At 33.2% G+C, this 17,836-nt stretch overlaps 1 protein-coding gene across 1 annotated transcript in view; it reads left to right on the top strand.

Annotated features, from left to right (window-relative positions):
- Positions 1 to 17,619, top strand: part of LOC6054180 — a 279,137-nt gene extending 261,518 nt beyond the window's left edge. Inside the window, 8 exon segments of the mRNA XM_038266527.1 lie at positions 1,673 to 1,856; positions 1,928 to 2,914; positions 2,981 to 3,107; positions 6,359 to 6,504; positions 6,566 to 6,833; positions 10,762 to 11,145; positions 16,671 to 17,062; positions 17,065 to 17,619. Coding sequence (XP_038122455.1) covers positions 1,673 to 1,856; positions 1,928 to 2,914; positions 2,981 to 3,107; positions 6,359 to 6,504; positions 6,566 to 6,833; positions 10,762 to 11,145; positions 16,671 to 17,062; positions 17,065 to 17,619 — 3,043 coding nt within the window.
- The last annotated feature ends 217 nt before the right edge of the window (positions 17,620 to 17,836 follow it).

Below are 17,836 nucleotides of genomic sequence, written 5' to 3'. Positions count from 1 at the left end.
ATCAGAATTCCCAATTTATCAGAACACATTTTTTTCTGAAATTTTTGGATGTGTTTTATGGCATTATTTGTGATAGAATTGCAAAATCTGGTACCGAAGAAATGCATTTCGAAAATAATCTGATTCTTGGAAAAAAATCTCAAAGGTTTTGAACAACATTTAAAAACTCTTTACAAAATCCAAAATCAAATTTGCAATCAAGCATGACTTTATAATTGTTTTGATAAAAATGCACCGTTTTCAAGTTATAGACATTTGAAGGTGAAATTTTTAGAAAAATGTTCAGTTTTAGCCCTTATTAAAAAAAAGTTTTAAAACTGTCTGCTTATTTCTTTAAAAAAATAAACAAATTATCAAAATTTAAAGTAACTCTTGTGAAAGGGCCAAAACGATAAGTGAAAAACATTTTTAATTTTCAAAGCCATAGAGCAGTTGTGGCTAACTGGTTTCACTTTTCGCTTATGGAATCTTCCTGGGTTTGACTTCCATCTACTCTCAGCGAGATTGTTCTAGAATTCAAAACCCGTCAAATTCCAAGCGAAACTAACTTGGGGATTATTTGAAGATTTTTCCTTATCCCCTCAAAAAAGTGGAACATCAACACTTCTCGTCTTCCAAATCTCCTCTTTTTAACATTCTATATGCGGCGGGGAAGGAAGTAACCTGTGCAATAAATAGCATTCATGATATCGAAACCCCGGTGCAGATGATTTTTTTTTTCAATTATAAATTTCTAGGCAACTGCACATCACAATGGTTTCACAATCACAATAATTTTCTTTTCCCAAAAGTGGTTTTTATTGCATCGATTTCTTTTTAAATATGAAAACCTAATGGGAAATTTACTACTTTGTCGAAGACCCCAAAGCGATCGAGTTTGATTCTAGAAGATGACTAAGAATTCTTTCGACAATTCTATAACACCATTACAATTGATTTAAACAGGTTAATGATAACCTATCGTCTTTTTCTTTTCTTTTTTGCTAAATCAAAATAAATCCCTTTTTAAGATTTTAGGCTTTCGGAATACAAATTGGGATTGGTTGGAAACCTAGATAAAACAAATATTTTATAAATGTATTGATGTGTTGCTAACTTCAGGCAAGTCTAGACTTTTAAAGGCAAATTTGTTGTGAACGTCAAGATAGAGAGTAAGAGAGCAACTCTCGATCTTCAGCTTGATTCTCTTTTTTTCGTCTGTTTCCTTCTCGTATACTCAGTTGCAAGAGTGAACTATGCAGAGAAAACGAAAGGCATCTGTAAGAGAGAGCGTTGCTCTCTTGCTTACTGTCTTGGCCCTTGATTTTGAAATGAAATTTTTTTATATGTTTTTTTCTTTGTTAAAAATATTTACTATCTACCTTCGTCAAACTGCAAATTATGATGATTGTTTGAAATAAATAAAAAGGGTTGTAAAATAAAAATCCTTCTAGTGGGATTAATAGCTCAAAATATCTATGATAACATGGGGACGGCTCGCTGCCACCATCAAGTGGGAACCCGTGGCGGTGACGGCGCTACGGCAGCTCCCAACAGTGATAACACAGTCAATAAGCCGTCTCTCGAGTCGTTGCCTCTGCTGCATTTATGTGTTATTTTTCGTTCGCTTTTTTTAAAGTGCAGTAAATTTCCTCAAATTATATAAAGACCCAAATTGGGCGATTTTTTAAAGGCGTTTTCACGCCATGCTGCTAGTGATCATGGATCTGATCCTGACGGCACCCATCTTGCAAGAGTACTACGCGTGGGACGGTGCCTTCGGCAGTCCGCGCCACTTTGTCAGCTGTGGCCACGAGCAGGGCCGGATTCAGCGCCGGTTCGGCCGCATGCTGACCGGGTCGTTCCGGAGGACGCGTGTACTTAGCGATTCTTTAGAAGGTATAGGTTTGAGACTAATCAAGTTATTTTTTCTAACCTCTCTCAACAGGACTACATCAACAACCTGGGCGGACAGCAGGCCGAACCGCAGCGGGTGGCCGCCCTGACGAGTGTGCAATCGACGACCAGTACGGACGAGTTTTCGCCGGTGCTGTCGGCCAAATCCCACCGCAAGTACGCGCTGGGTTCGCGATCTCCGTCCGGCCAGTCGCCGGTAACCAAGAGTCGGAAGACGCCGCAGCAGAGTTCAGCGGCGGTGTCGGCACCGGTTCCAAACAGTGGTGGCCACCACCACCAGTCGTCGCAGCACCATTCCTCGTCGCACAGTGGGAAGGAGAGCTCGGACAAGGAGACCGGCTCGCCCAAGTCCAAGACGTGGAAGGGCATCGTGGCGCGACAGTTCCGGAAGATGCAGGGTCAACCGGGATCGCCGCAGAATGCCGAGATGCTGCTGCCGGACGGGGCGTCGATCAACGTGCCGCTGCCAATGTGTCCACCGTCGGACGAAAATCCGTACGTCCCGTTGCTGTTGGCCAAGTGTACTGGCATAGTCGAGTCGAAGGGTCTCTCCGTTACCGGGATCTACCGGATACCGGGCAACACCGCGGCCATCACCGCCCTCACCGAACAGGTCAACCGCGGCATGGACGAAATCACCCTGCGCGACCCCAAGTGGGAAGACGTCAACGTAGTTTCATCCCTGCTCAAGCTCTTCATCCGAAATCTCCCCGAGCCGCTGCTTCCGAACGACCTGTACAACAGCTTTATCGCCGCCGACCGGCTCTCAGGCCAGCCCCGGCTAATCGAGATCAAAGCCCTGCTGGCGCGCATTCCGACCTACAACTACGAAACGCTCAAGCACCTGATGCGCCACCTGTACGTGGTCAGCATGAACGCGCCGGTCAACCTGATGGACCCGCGCAACCTGGCCATCGTGTTTGGGCCGTCGGTCGTGCGGTCCGCCAACGAGTCGCTCGAGGCCGCCGTCAAGGACATGAAGCACCAGTGCCAGATCGTCGAGGTGCTCGTGAATCACGTAAGTTTGCGATGAATTTGCCACAGATCCCTGTATATGTATCTATTCTTGTTTATTGATCAACAGTACACCTACTTCTTCGAGGACGACCTGCTGCCTGCAGTGGAGGAAAAGCAATCGACGAGTACCGTTGATTCGGGACTGGACGTGCCGTCGGCATCACTGTTGCTTGACAATGTTTCTAAAATCGAACGTGAGTACCTCTTTCTCTTTCACAAATTGAATAGATTTAGTGATTTTTCATGCTTTGAATTAAAAAAAATTAAACACATTTCTAAAATATCAAAATGAAAAAATAAAAAGGTATGGTTACAAAACGCAAAGTAACGTACAAATAAATGAACCTTATGAAAGTAACAAAACATCCAATTTTCAAGACTTAAAAATAAAATAAAATCAGATATAACAGAAATTTTGGAAACTCAAGAAAAAAAGGATTTTTTTTTGAAAATTCTAGAAATTAAAATACTTCACCTGAAAAAGGACAGCATGCTTAAAATAAGCAAATTTATGGAATTTATAAAATTCCAGATATTTAATAAAATGGTAATTCTAAAAATTTTAAAATTAAAATAATTCGACAAACTTAAAAATAATATTGATTTTAAAAAAATATACAAATTAAAAAAAATAATGATTTTTTTTTAATTTAAGAAATGTTGGATTTAAACCAATTCAAGAAATTTAGCAAATGTAATGGAGGGACCATTCATAAACAACGTGGACATTTTTTTGGAAATGTTAAGTGTCAATAATAACCTTAAATTCAAGAAATCATAAAGTTAAAAAAATCAAACAAATTTAAGAAATTTTAAAGGTAAAAATTTAAGCAATTTAGACAATTTAAGGTAATTTAAGAAAATTAATAAATATTTAAAAAAATGGAGACATATTAAATTCAAGAAAGTTTTGTAATTTAATTAGTTCTACAAATTAAACAAATTATAAAAAAGGGAATTCAAGAAGTAAAAAAAAAGATTCAGAAATTGCAAAAATTCATGAAATTTATAATTTCATACTCTGAAAAACTCAAATACACATTAAAAAATCAATAGGTAAATACTTCAAAATTTAAGAAATTTAGGAAGCCAAAGCATTTTCCAAAAAAAGTTACAAGAAAACTTATAAAATTTAATGAATGTATTAAATTCAACAAATTCATGAAGTTAAAAACATCCAACAAATTCAAAATTTGAACAAATAAAAAAAATAATTTCAGGCAATTTGACAAATTTATGACATTTAAGAAAGTTTTAGAAATTTAAGAATTTTAACAAATTGATGAAATTTAACAAGCAAAGCAATAAATATAATCATAATCATATAAAATTCAAAAAAAAAAATCATTAATTATTGAAGTAATTTGAGTAATTTAAGAAATTTAAGAAATAAAAAAAATAGTTTGAGGAAATTTTAGAAATTAAAAAAACTCAGCAAATTGAAAGGATTTAGAGGATTAAGAAAAAAAATAAAAATCAAGCAATATAAAAAACTCGAAATTTAAAAAATGTAGAAAATTCAAGCAATTAAAAAAACTTAAGAATTTCAGAAATTTAAGAAAATCAAGAAAATCAGGAAAATAAAAAAAACAACATCAAGAAAATGAAAATCAAGAAATTAAAAAAAAATATAAAATTCGAATTCAAGATTTTTTTTAATTCAAGAAATTTAAGAAACCCAGATAATTCAAGCAATTAAAAACAACTTAAAAATTTAAGAATTTAAAGAATTCAAAAAATGTCGAGAAATTTACGAAATTCAAGAAAATCAAAAAAACAAAAGAAATCAAAAAATCAAACAAATCAAAAAAATCAAGAAAATTTAAAAAATCAACAATATCAAGAAATTCAAAATCATCATAAAATTCAAATTCAAGTTTTTTTATTACATTCAAGAAATTTAAGAAACTCAGAAAATTAAAGCAACTCTAAAAATTTTAGAAATTCAAGAACATCAATTAAATTCAAGAAATCAATTAAATTTAAGAATGTCAAGAAATCAAGAAAATCAACAAAATCAACAAAATCAACAAAATCAACAAAATCTACAAAATCAGGAAAATCGAAAAATTCAAGAAATTTAAGAAATTCAAGAAATTCAAGAAATTCAACAATACAAGAAATTCAAGAAACTCAAGAAATTCATGAGATTCACAAAGTTCAAGCAATTTAAGAATTCGAGAAATTCAAGAAATTCAAGAAATGCAAAAAAATTTAAAAAAATCAAGAAATTCAAGAAATTCAAGAAAATAAAGAAATTCAAGAAATTCAAGAAATTCAAGAAATTCAAAAAATTCAAGAAATTTAAGAAATTCAAGAAATTTAAGAAATTCAAGAAATTCAAGAAATTCAAGAAATTCAAGAAAATCATCAAAATCATCAAAATCAACAAAATCAACAAAATCGGGAAAATCAAAAAAATCAATAAATTTAAGTAATTCAAGAAAATTCATTAAAATCCCAAAAATTCAAAAAATTCAAGAAATTTAAGAAATTTAAGAAATTCAAGAAATTCAAGAAATTCAACAATACAAGAAATTCAAGAAACTCAAGAAATTCATGAGATTCACAAAGTTCAAGCAATTTAAGAATTCGAGAAATTCAAGAAATGCAAAAAAAATTAAAAAAATCAAGAAATTCAAGAGATTCAAGAAATTAAAGAAATTCAAGAAATTCAAGAAATTCAAAAAATTCAAGAAATTTAAGAAATTCAAGAAATTTAAGAAATTCAAGAAATTCAAGAAATTCAAGAAATTCAAGAAATTCAAGAAAATCATCAAAATCATCAAAATCAACAAAATCAACAAAATCGGGAAAATCAAAAAAATCAATAAATTTAAGTAATTCAAGAAAATTCATTAAAATCCCAAAAATTCAAAAAATTCAATAAATTCAAAAAATTCAAGAAATTCAAGAAATTCGAAGATTTTAGAATTACATTTTTTTAAAAGAATTTCATCGAATCGAAAAGTGCAAGGAATTTAAGAAGTTCAAGAAATTCAAGAAAATCCTTTTTTTTAATAATTTCAAAATTTTCAGGAATTTTAAAAATTTAAACAATTTAAAGAATTTCAAGACTTTCAAAACTTTTGAAAATTTCAAAATTTCTGAAATTTTAAGAATTTTACGAATTTTAAGAATTTTAAGGAAACCTTTGAAAAATTACATACATTATTACATTTCAAAGCATTTGACAATGTTAATAAATTAGAGTTTAGAGGATAGCAAAATAACAGACCAATAAAAAAAAGAAGATTATTGATGGAATTTTCAAGCTTTTAAAATCTGGAAATTTAAGAAATGTTTTTTATCTAGTGAGAAAGGTTCGTGAGTTTCTACAGAGTTTAAAAATTATCTGATTTTACGCACTTCGTGGAATCGTTTGTAACTTACATACCCTTTAAAAATTTCGAAAAAGTTAACAATTTTCTTCCCTCCCATCCAGCATTCAAAGACTCATCAAAGGAAAGTAGCTCACACTTTGTGGCTCAGATCGTGCAGGCAGCAAACCGGAAGATCCGAAGAACGACCCAACGTAAGAGCACCATGTCCTCGACGACGCCGGACACGCTCTCGCTTGACAGTACAACGGTAATTTCTTGGTCAATTTCTTCTTTCTGTAGCAAATTAATAACATTTTCCCCACCAACAGTCGGCGGAATCGAAGGAGCAATCGTCGCGGTCTTCGCACCACCACCACCGGGCGACTTCGTCCTACCTGCAGCAGCAAATTGGACCGGCGTCGCTGGCCGCCCTGGACCGGCACTCGTCGTCGTCTCCGGCGGCCCACACCAACGACCATCAGCATTTCTTCGGTGGCCGGCAGCAACTCGGCAGCAGCCAGAGCAACGACGACGCTTCCTCAGTATTAAACCGATCGTCCGAGGAGGACTCGAACGACAGTGCGTTTGCCGACAATGGTGAGTTTGTTGGAACGCTGGTGGTGGTGGATTATTACAAACGTACAACAATTTCCCTCTTCTCTTTGCGAAATGTTTTATTTTTTTGCAGTTTATCGAAGGTTTTACCCGTGGTACTATTCGTGAGGTTAGTTCCTCAACATAGCAGTTTCGTTTTTCTTTTAAATTTATTTTCCTCAAATATTTCTCGAATTTCTTTCGCCTTGAAAGATTATTCGAAGAAATTTGCCACGCCAGTAAAAAACTAGTCAATTTAAAACAAAACAATAGTACCTTCTTAAATGTGAGACCGTGAACTTGAGGGATTCTCGCGTTCTTCCCGTCGATCAATTCCCAAAAGGTAGTGTGTCTACAGAGAGTGAATGCTTTTCCTTGCCCCCCCTTTTTGCGCTGGCCAGTTTTTTTCTTCGCAAATTAAAAACCAAACGAAAATCTATTTTCTGTCGAGTTCTTTCCTCCCTAATCAAACTGAGCGTGTGTTTCGTTTTTATAGCCCCGATTTTTGACTAACTCTCTCTGTTCAACTTGGTTGTACTAATCGCTTGAATAGGGTTGCCTAAAGTTTACTATTTTGAAAATTGTGTCAGAAATTTTTGTTCGAGTATTTTCTACGATCAAAATTTTCTAAAATGTTCCGTATGACAAACATGACAAAAATTACCAAATGACCAAACGACCAAAATGTGGTCATTTGGTAACAAAATTACCAAAATAACGAAAATGACCAAAACAAACAAAATTACAAAAATGGCCAAAATAATAAAAGTAACCAAAAACTCCAAAATGACCAAAATTGACAACATGACCAAAAATATCAAAATGACAAAAAATTCAAAAATTACCATGATAGCATTAGCATTACCATAAATTACCATAATAGCAAAAGTTACAAAAATTACCAAAGTAACAAAAAATGACAAAATTGACCAAAATGATAAAAATGACCGAAATGATCAAAATCATTAAAATCATCAAAATGATCAAAACGGCCAAAATCATCGAAATTACCAAAACGGCCAAAATGATCAAAATTACCAAAATGACCAAAATGACAAATTACCAAAATTACCAAAATTGAAAAATTTACCAAAATGATCAAAATGACCAAAATTACCAAAATTTCAAAAATGACTAAAATGACCAAAATGACTAAAATGGCCAAAATTACCAAAATTACCAAAATGGCAAAAATGACCAAAAATGACCTAAATTTCAAAACTGACGAAAATGATCAAAATGACCAAAATTATTAAAATGACTAAAATGACCAAATTGGCCAAAATGACAAAAATGATTAAAATGACCAAAATGACTAAAATGATCAAAATTACCAAAATAACCAAAATTACCAAAATGATCAAAATTACCAAAATGATCAAAATGATCGAAATTATCCAAATGACAAAAATTTCAAAAATGACGAAAATGACCAAAATGACCAAAATGACCAAAATGACCAAAATGGCCAAAATGACCATAATGACCAAAATGACCAAAATGACCAAAATGATCAAAATGATCAAAATTACCAAAATTACCAAAATTACCAAAATTACCAAAATTACCAAAATGACCAAAATGACCAAAATGATCAAAATGACCAAAATGACCAAAATGACCAAAATTACCAAAATTACCAAAATTACCAAAATGACCAAAATGACCAAAATGATCAAAATGACCAAAATGACCAAAATGACCAAAATGATCAAAATGACAAAAATTACAAAAATGACAAAAATGACAAAAATGACAAAAATGCCCAAAATAACAAAATGACCAAAATTACCAAAATGGCCAAAATGACCAAAATGACCAAAATGACCAAAATGACCAAAATGACCAAAATGACCAAAATGACCAAAATGACCAAAAATACAAAAAAAAAAACCAAAAAAACCAAATATACAAAAAATACCAAAATTACAAACAATACCAAAAATACCAAAAATACCAAAATTACCTAAATTGACAAAAAAAAAAACAAAATAGCAAAAATGACGAAATGACAAAAATGACAAAAATGACAAAAATGACAAAAATGACAAAAATGACAAAAATGACAAAAATGACAAAAATGACAAAAATGACAAAAATGACAAAAATTACAAAAATTACAAAAATTACAAAAATAACAAAAATTACAAAAATTACAAAAATTACAAAAATTACAAAAATTACAAAAATTACAAAAATTACAAAAATTACAAAAATTACAAAAATTACAAAAATTACAAAAATTACAAAAATTACAAAAATTACAAAAATGACAACAATGACAAAAATGCCCAAAATAACAAAAATGACCAAAATTACCAAAATGGCCAAAATGACCAAAATGACCAAAATGACCAAAATGACCAAAATGACCAAAATCACCAAAAATACAAAAAATACCAAAAATACCAAATATACAAAAAATACCAAAATTACCAACAATACCAAAAAAATCAAAATTACCTAAATTGACAAAAAAAAAACAAAATAGCAAAATGACGAAATGACAAAAATGACTAAAATGACAAAATGACAAAAATGACAAAAATGACAAAAATGACAAAAATGACAAAAATGACAAAAATGACAAAAATGACAAAAATGACAAAAATGACAAAAATTACAAAAATTACAAAAATTACAAAAATTACAAAAATTACAAAAATTACAAAAATTACAAAAATTACAAAAATTACAAAAATGACAAAAATGACAAAAATGCCCAAAATGACCAAAATTACCAAAATGGCCAAAATGACCAAAATGACCAAAATGACCAAAATGACCAAAATGACCAAAATGACCAAAATGACCAAACTGACCAAAATGACCAAAATGACCAAAATGACCAGAATGACCACAATGACCAAAATGACCAAAATGACCAAAATGACCAAAATTACAAAAATGACTAAATTGACAAAATTGACAAAAATTACAAAAATTACAAAAATTACAAAAATTACAAAAATTACAAAAATTACAAAAATTACAAAAATTACAAAAATTACAAAAATTACAAAAATTACAAAAATTACAAAATTACAAAATTACAAAATTACAAAATTACAAAATTACAAAAATTACAAAATTACAAAAATTACAAAATTACAAAAATTACAAATATTACAAAAATTACAAAAATTACAAAAATTACAAAAATTACAAAAATTACAAAAATTACAAAAATTACAAAAATTACAAAAATTACAAAAATTACAAAAATTACAAATATTACAAAAATTACAAAAATTACAAAATAACAAAAATTACAAAAATTACAAAAATGACAAAATTGACAAAATTGACAAAAAAAACAAATTTACAAAAAATACAAATATTACAAAAAGTACAAAAATTACAATATTTACAAAAATATCAAAAATGCAAAAATATAAAGAATACAAAAATTACAAAAATAACAAAAATATGAAAAAAAAAAAAATTACAAAAATTTAAAAAAAATCAAAAATTCAAAAATTACCAAATTGTTCTAAATGAAACATTTTCAACTGAAATCGAGTTATGAACTAATCTTTTTTTTAAGAACGTGAGCTAACAAGTTTCTTTCGAAAGTTGCGCAAAATAACTTTTTTAAAGTATGGAAATTGCCATATGAACAGAAAAGAACCAATTCCATAATTGTTACGAGAATTTCTCCTAGTTGGCATTGGATAAAATAAATGATTTAGAAAAAAAAATAGTTTTTTTTTTGCATCTTGCATTTAAGCATATTGCAAATGTTAAAAATACTTCAAAATATGTTTTGGCTTTAATAATTTCGAATGTGAATAAATCTTAAATTATGATCTCAAATGTCTTATAATTTAACCTGGATTGAACCCAATCGTGCAGCCTTTAAACTCCTCTCTCAAACTAAACCAAAAACAAAACTTTTCTAACCCGACTCACCACCCCGTTCAAAATCCAGTGGCTAACCACCACCCGGCTTGTTCTCCGCCCTCTCTCTCGCCGCCAGGTTCGATGTCCCTCAAGACGGTCACGATCGCGCTGGATCACAAGCTGCGCTCCCTGCGGAACTCCTCGGTCGACTCGGACCGGGACGTGGCGGACACCGGTGGCGGCGGCGGCGGCGGCATCGGAACCCCAACCGGAACCGGCCAGGACAGCGACGGCAGCAGCAGCTGTTGCTACAACGAGCAACTGCAGGCGACTCCGACGCGACGGTCGGTGCACCACTCGCGGCCACTCACCCTCGGCGAGAACATTCCGTACGCGGACGAATCGCCCGAGCGGCCACTCATCCAGAGCCGGGCCAAACCGCTGCGCCAGCTGAGCAATAGCAACGCTAACGGTAAGAGTGGGATTAGTTTGGGGAAAGAAGAGCCAATCGAGTTTGGTTTAATGACGAAATTTTTGATTTTTTGTTTTTGCATCAAGGTTGAGGAGTGATTTTTTTGACTAATTTTTAAGCATTTTTCTTTACTTTTTTGGACTATTTCTAAGAACCTGTAGCTGAGTTTTCATATTTTTAGATTGAATGACTAATTGTGTAAGCATAAAAGCATTCTCTGACAGTTGATAAAATTACAGAGAGCAAGCAATATTCGACACAAAGAAGAAATAATCAAGTGATATTCAAGACTGAATACCAAAAATTACCTGTAATTATACCTGTTATTGATATTTGACTTTTTGAATAATAAATGACACCTACCTTTTCTCGAATCTCGAACAAATGTCCTGGATATTTAATCCAAAATAGAACTTGTAATTTAAAAAGTACAAGCGTTGGAATCGAGTAGGTCCAGTAAAAAAATGTATTGCAAGGTACGTGCTGTAACTTCATGTTAAAAATGTGTCTTCCTTCGATGAATGTAAAAGTATCTCTTCAAATTCAAGTGAAAATTGCCCGTTCTTCAATTTCGGTAGTCATCCCTACTCTTCATGAATGTTTCTTCCTGTAAAAATCTATCTTTTTGTGTCTTATGTACATCATTCACTTAAACAAAGCTTAAAGCTTTACTACAATTTGTCATAAAAGACATACTTCTAGGGTCGTGGGAACGGTGGTTACACTAGTCACTACTGAATACTCTCTCTCCTACTCTCCCTCTCTCTTTGATTGGCTAGCATGTGATCGGCATAAGGCATATCGCTCTCCATCACTTCGAGCACTTCGAGAATTTTTTGTTAACTCAACACCAAATACTGCCATGACAGCTACTTACACCATGCAAAATGACAAATTGACGACTAGCTGGGTTTGTAATGTCCGAATAAATGCTTTCTCTGAGATTGCTCCTCACAAAACGCCATTCTAAAGGTGGCTGAACCAACGATTCTATGTCTGCAAATTTTTTACGGAGTTCTCGGGAAATTTTACTTGAGATATCCTTAAATGTTCAATTTTTTTCACAGTTTAAGTAAAAAAGTTGTTTTTTCGTCGTTTTCGCATCTAGTTTTTTTTTGTATTTTTCAGAATTAGGTTCAAATGTCAGACTCGATTTTGCCCACCACCCGGGAGAACCCCTTTATCGGGCCCAAGACGGCTCCTGAAAATTGTTCATAAAATTGGAATAAAATCCTCAAATTTTCAAAAATATTGTCCCAAAAGTTTGTTTGGATTTCTTTTCAAATAAATTCCATTAAAATTATTTTAAAGTACTTTTATAAAAACTGAAAATCAATATAGAGCAGTTCTCTACGGAATCGGTCTTTTTTCTTTAATTTTAATTTTTGTATTTTTAATCTGGCTGAAACTTTTTGGTGCCTTCGGTATACCCAAAGCCATTTTGCATCATTAGTTTGTCCATATAATTTTCCATACAAATTTGGCAGCTGTTCATACAAAATGATATGTGAAAATTCAAAAATCTGTATCTTTTGAAGGAATTTTTTGATCGAGTTGGTGTCTTCGGCAAAGTTGTAGGTATGGATATGGACTACACTGAAAAAAATGCTACACGGTAAAAAAAATTTTGGTGATTTTTTATTTAACTTTTAGTCACTAAAACTTGATTTGCAAAAAAACACTATTTTTATTTTTTTTTTATTTTTTGATATGTTTTAGAGGACATAAAATGCCAACTTTTCAGAAATTTCCAGAATGGGCAAAAAATCTTTGACCGAGTTATGATTTTTTGAATCAATACTGATTTTTTCAAAAAATCGAAATATTGGTCGCAAAAATTTTTCAACTTCATTTTTCGATGTAAAATCGAATTTGCAATCAAAAAATACTTTAGTGAATTTTTGATAAAGTGCACCGTTTTCAAGTTATAGCCATTTTAGGTAACTTTTTGAAAATTGTCGCAGTTTTCATTTTTTAAAATTAGTGCCCATGTTTGCCCACCTTTGAAAAAAATATTTTTGAAAAGCTGAGAAAATTCTCTATATTTTGCTTTATTGAACTTTGTTGATGCGACCCATAGTTGCTGAGATATTGCTATGCAAAGGCTAAAAAACAGGAAAATTGATGTTTTCTAAGTCTCACCCAAACAACCCAACATTTTCTAATGTCGATATCTCAGCAACTATAGGTCCGATTAACAATGTTAAAACATAAAACATTCGTGAAATTTTCCAATCTTTTCGAAAAAAATATTTTCAAAAATTTAAAATCAAGACTAACATTTCAAATGGGCGTAATATTGAATGTTTGGCCCGTTTAAAATGTTAGTCTTGATTTTAAATTTTTGAAAATATTTTTTTCGAAAAGATCGGAAAATTTCACGAATGTTTTATGTTTTAACATTGTTAATCGGACCTATAGTTGCTGAGATATCGACATTAGAAAATGGTGGGTTGTTTGGGTAAGACTTAGAAAACATCAATTTTCCTGTTTTTAGCTTTGCATAGCAATATCTCAGCAACTATGGGTCGCATCAACAAAATCCAATAAAGCAAAATATAGAGAATTTTCTCAGCTTTTCAAAATATTTTTCAAAGGTGGGCAAACATGGGCACTATTTTTAAAAAATGAAAAACTGCGACTATTTTCAAAAAAGTTACCTAAAAATGGCTATAACATGAAAACGGTGCACTTTATCAAAAATTCACTAAAGTACTTTTTGATTGCAAATTCGATTTTACATCGAAAAATGAAGTTGAAAAATTTTTGTGACCGATATTTCGATTTTTTGAAAAAATCAGTATTGATTCAAAAATCATAACTCGGTCAAAGATTTTGCCCATTCTGAAATTTCTGAAAAGTTGGCATTTTATGTCCTCTAAAACATATCAAAAAAATAAAAATAGTGTTTTTTGCAAATCAAGTTTTAGTGACTAAAAGTTAAATAAAAATCACCAAAATTTTTTTACAGTGTAGCATTTTTTCAGTGTAGTCCATATCCATACCTACAACTTTGCCGAAGACACCAACTCGATCAAAAATTCCTTCAAAGATACAGATTTTTGAATTTTCACATATCATTTTGTATGAACAGCTGCCAAATTTGTATGGAAAATTATATGGACAAACTAATGATGCAAAATGGCTTCTTTGGGTATACCGAAGGCACCAAAAAAGTTTCAGCCGGATTAAAAAATACAAAAAAAATCAAATGACCGAAAACTCAGAGAATTGCTCTATATTAAAAAAATCAAAACTAAATTTTCAAAACCAGTATCATAAAAGCTCAAAACCAGTATCAAAAAACATGATAACAATTACACTGCTATCAATAAATTGCAAAATAGTTTAGAATGTATGAATAAACATGCCTTAAGTTTCATGGCTTTCATCAGAATTATTAGAAATGTTTAAAAAACGTTGGATACAAAATGAAAAAAAACTTATGTTTTTACAATTAATGACCGACAAATACTTTTTGTTTGCTTCCTGAGTTTTTGGATAACAGGATCCTAAAGCCTGATCATTTTTTTTTATTTTAATGCAAAAAATAAATAATTGACAAGAAAACATTGAACGATGGGTCAACTATGGTCCCCTCAAAAAGCTGTCAGGTATAAAATTTTCTGTCACAAAGGGCCGCGAAGTTTTTTTTTCTAAATTGATTTTAAAATCTAGAGTTGCTTTTAATTACAAAAAAATTGGTACCCTAACATGTATAGGTCATCGCTGAAATTTTAAAGTTATCGCAGTTTTAGTGAAAAAAGTCGATTTTTCCCGTTTTTGTCATTTTTATCATTTTTGCGCGTGGCGCGTCGAAAAATCCAGTTTTTATTTTCAAAAAATCGTATCTCAGAGTATCGAAAACATAACTTCACAATTTTTTGATATGTTATGTGAAATTTTCCGAAAATTGCCATTTTTCGAACCACCCTAACACGGCGTATGTCACCCTAATGGTCAAACAAAAAAAAAAAATACGGGTCTAATTATTTCGGCCAAGGATCCCCCAGAAAAAAATTGAGCTCGATCGGAGAACTTTTTTTTCGTGGGGAATTGCTGAATAAAAATATATTTTTGAGTTTCATAGAAATTTAATATAAGAAAACATAAATTTTAGGCTTCAAACCTATTTGATAATCTACGTTCAATTTTGTTTTTTTTTTTTGCACTGCATCTGAATTGAACTAAAATTGATATTTGTAATAAATAAAAAAAAATACTCAATCGAATGTGGCTTTAACACTATCAACATTTGCACGCCAACGCTTTAGAATTTCGTTTTCTTTTGCATCGAAGAGAGTCAAAATCAGTTGAAATGAAACGAAGTTATGATTTTCTAAAAAAATGTTTTTGTCTTCCTCACCTTACTTAGGAAAAGCTATAAAATCACTCGAAAAATGAACTTCTTAATACGAGCTCCTAGACCCATCTCCACGTATACATATCGACTCAGAATCAAAAACTGAACAAATGTCTGTGTGTGTGTTTGGATGTGGATGTGTGCACCGAAAAATTCTTACTCAATTATCTTAGCACTGGCCTAAACCGATTTTAAAAGACCTTCCCAACGAGCTCAAAAGTTATGAGCACTTAAGTGTTATTTATAAACTTTTTTGAGGCCTGATCTCAAATATTTTGATGAAAAATTTGTCCGGATCTATCATGCGACCCATCGTTGGATAGGTAACCAACAAGCCCAAAAGATTGAAGATCTGACAACCCTATCAAAAGTTACAAGTACTTTAGTGTTTTAACACACTTTTTTTGAAGCCGAATCTCAAATATTTTGATAAAAATTAGTGTTATTTATAAATTTTTTTGAGGCTGTGTATTGTATTCACTTTATGAATGCAAGGAAGGCACCAGCCACCTAAAGGTGGATTAAGTAACGTTTTTTTTATCAAAATTAATAGTTGCAGCTAAATCAAAGAAGAGCCAACTATGCGCTCAAACCGATTAAAATATGCACAAGATTTCGAAATTTCGCTTGCCTTGAGCAAATACAATTTTAGCAATCAATCTTAAACAAAAATAAATTCAACACATCTTTTGAGAAATGAGAACATAATTGATTGTTTGGCAACACTGTTTATTGTTAGGAGCACAAAAGAAATGAAAACCAATCATTTGAGGTAGTGAATTTGTTAGACCTGATTTTTTTAATCCCCTTTTTGTGTCTTTTGTTTTCCTTTTAAATATGTAAATTCACATCAAAACGAATTACGTAACATGCTTTTTGAGCCACTTTGGATGTTTTACACCATATTTTCCAAATATTCAAAAACATTCTAGTTTTCTAGTACAATTTTATTTGGTGACTTTATCAGAGAAAGCAATAGCTTAAAGTTATTGAATAACATAAAAGACAACTATTCGATAAGTTTTTCTACTTTACTGTAACAATATTTGAGAGAAAAATTGCAGAAGAATTTTCTTGTGAAATTTTTTTATGTTCTCTGTTTCTGTTAAAAATTAAAACAACCAAAATCTGATAAAAACTCTTCACTTCTCTTTTCTCACAGGAAACTTTGTCAAACCGTGCACGGAAAAGACCAACAGCAGCGGCAACCTGGGCAGCAACACCCTGAACAACAACTCCCAAGCGGACGACTCCGTCCGGTCGGCCCACTCGCAAAAATCGCTGGACAGCAACGGTGGTGGCGGCGGAACCGGTACCACCAACTCCTCGACCAACGACAGCTGCGTCACGCTGATGAACGACCATCTGGACGATCTGGACGACCTGGACGCCAACTCGGACAAGGTGAACAACATCTCGATCAGCTCGGACGACACGGACACGTCGACGACGAGCAACCCGCGGGAGAAGCTTACGGCGGCCGCCTCAACCTACCGGATCGACAACGAGGTTTTGAAAAAGATGAATCGGATTCTGACGAATCTGGAGCGGAAGGCGAACAACCTGGAGCGGAAGTTCAACCTGAACCGGTCCCTTTCGTTGAACTACAAAATCACAAGAATCTGGAGTGCTGCTGCGGGCATCACCACGGCGTCGGCGCGGTCGTCCCCGGGACGAACATCCCGGTGCAGTGCTGCAACAACAACAACAACAACCTGCAAAACCACGGCAATAACAACAACAACAACAGCGTCAGCGTCAACAACAGCTTGAACGTGCGCTCGCGACTCTCGCTCACAAAGGACGAAAAAACAGACAAGAACATTAACCGGCGGAGGCAGATTCACGACGTGAGTCACACGTGCGTGCCGGCGGGACCGCAGATTATTCTGACACCGGCGGCGACGACCACGACGAGTGCGCAGCCAACTTCGGGTCGACACCGGAGGCAGATGGGAAACAGGTCGATCCGGAGGAGGCACACCGTGGGGGGAACGCACGATTATTCGGCGGGGAATGCGACGGCTGCCGGAGGGGGGAAGGTGCAGGCGTGTCCTGCAGGGCAAGGGGTTTGTGAGGGGTTACGACGGGGGCGGCTGTGGGGAGGATAAGGGTTGTAAGGATTTGAACTGATGGGGAGGGGAAGGATGGGGAATGTGGTAAGAGTTTTGTTTGATTTATTCGGATATTCGTGATATAGTTTTTTTTTGTGTAGTTTAGGTTTATATTTTCTCTAAAGTAATCGTATTATCTTCAACTTAAGATATGGTCTAATAAATAAACGTTTGTCAATTTTTGTACAATGAAATTGGGTATTTCTCTCTGATT

This window comes from Culex quinquefasciatus, chromosome 1 (genome assembly GCF_015732765.1).
Source record: "Culex quinquefasciatus strain JHB chromosome 1, VPISU_Cqui_1.0_pri_paternal, whole genome shotgun sequence".
Lineage (NCBI taxonomy): Eukaryota > Metazoa > Arthropoda > Insecta > Diptera > Culicidae > Culex > Culex quinquefasciatus.
This window is presented reverse-complemented; position numbering and strand designations above follow the sequence as displayed.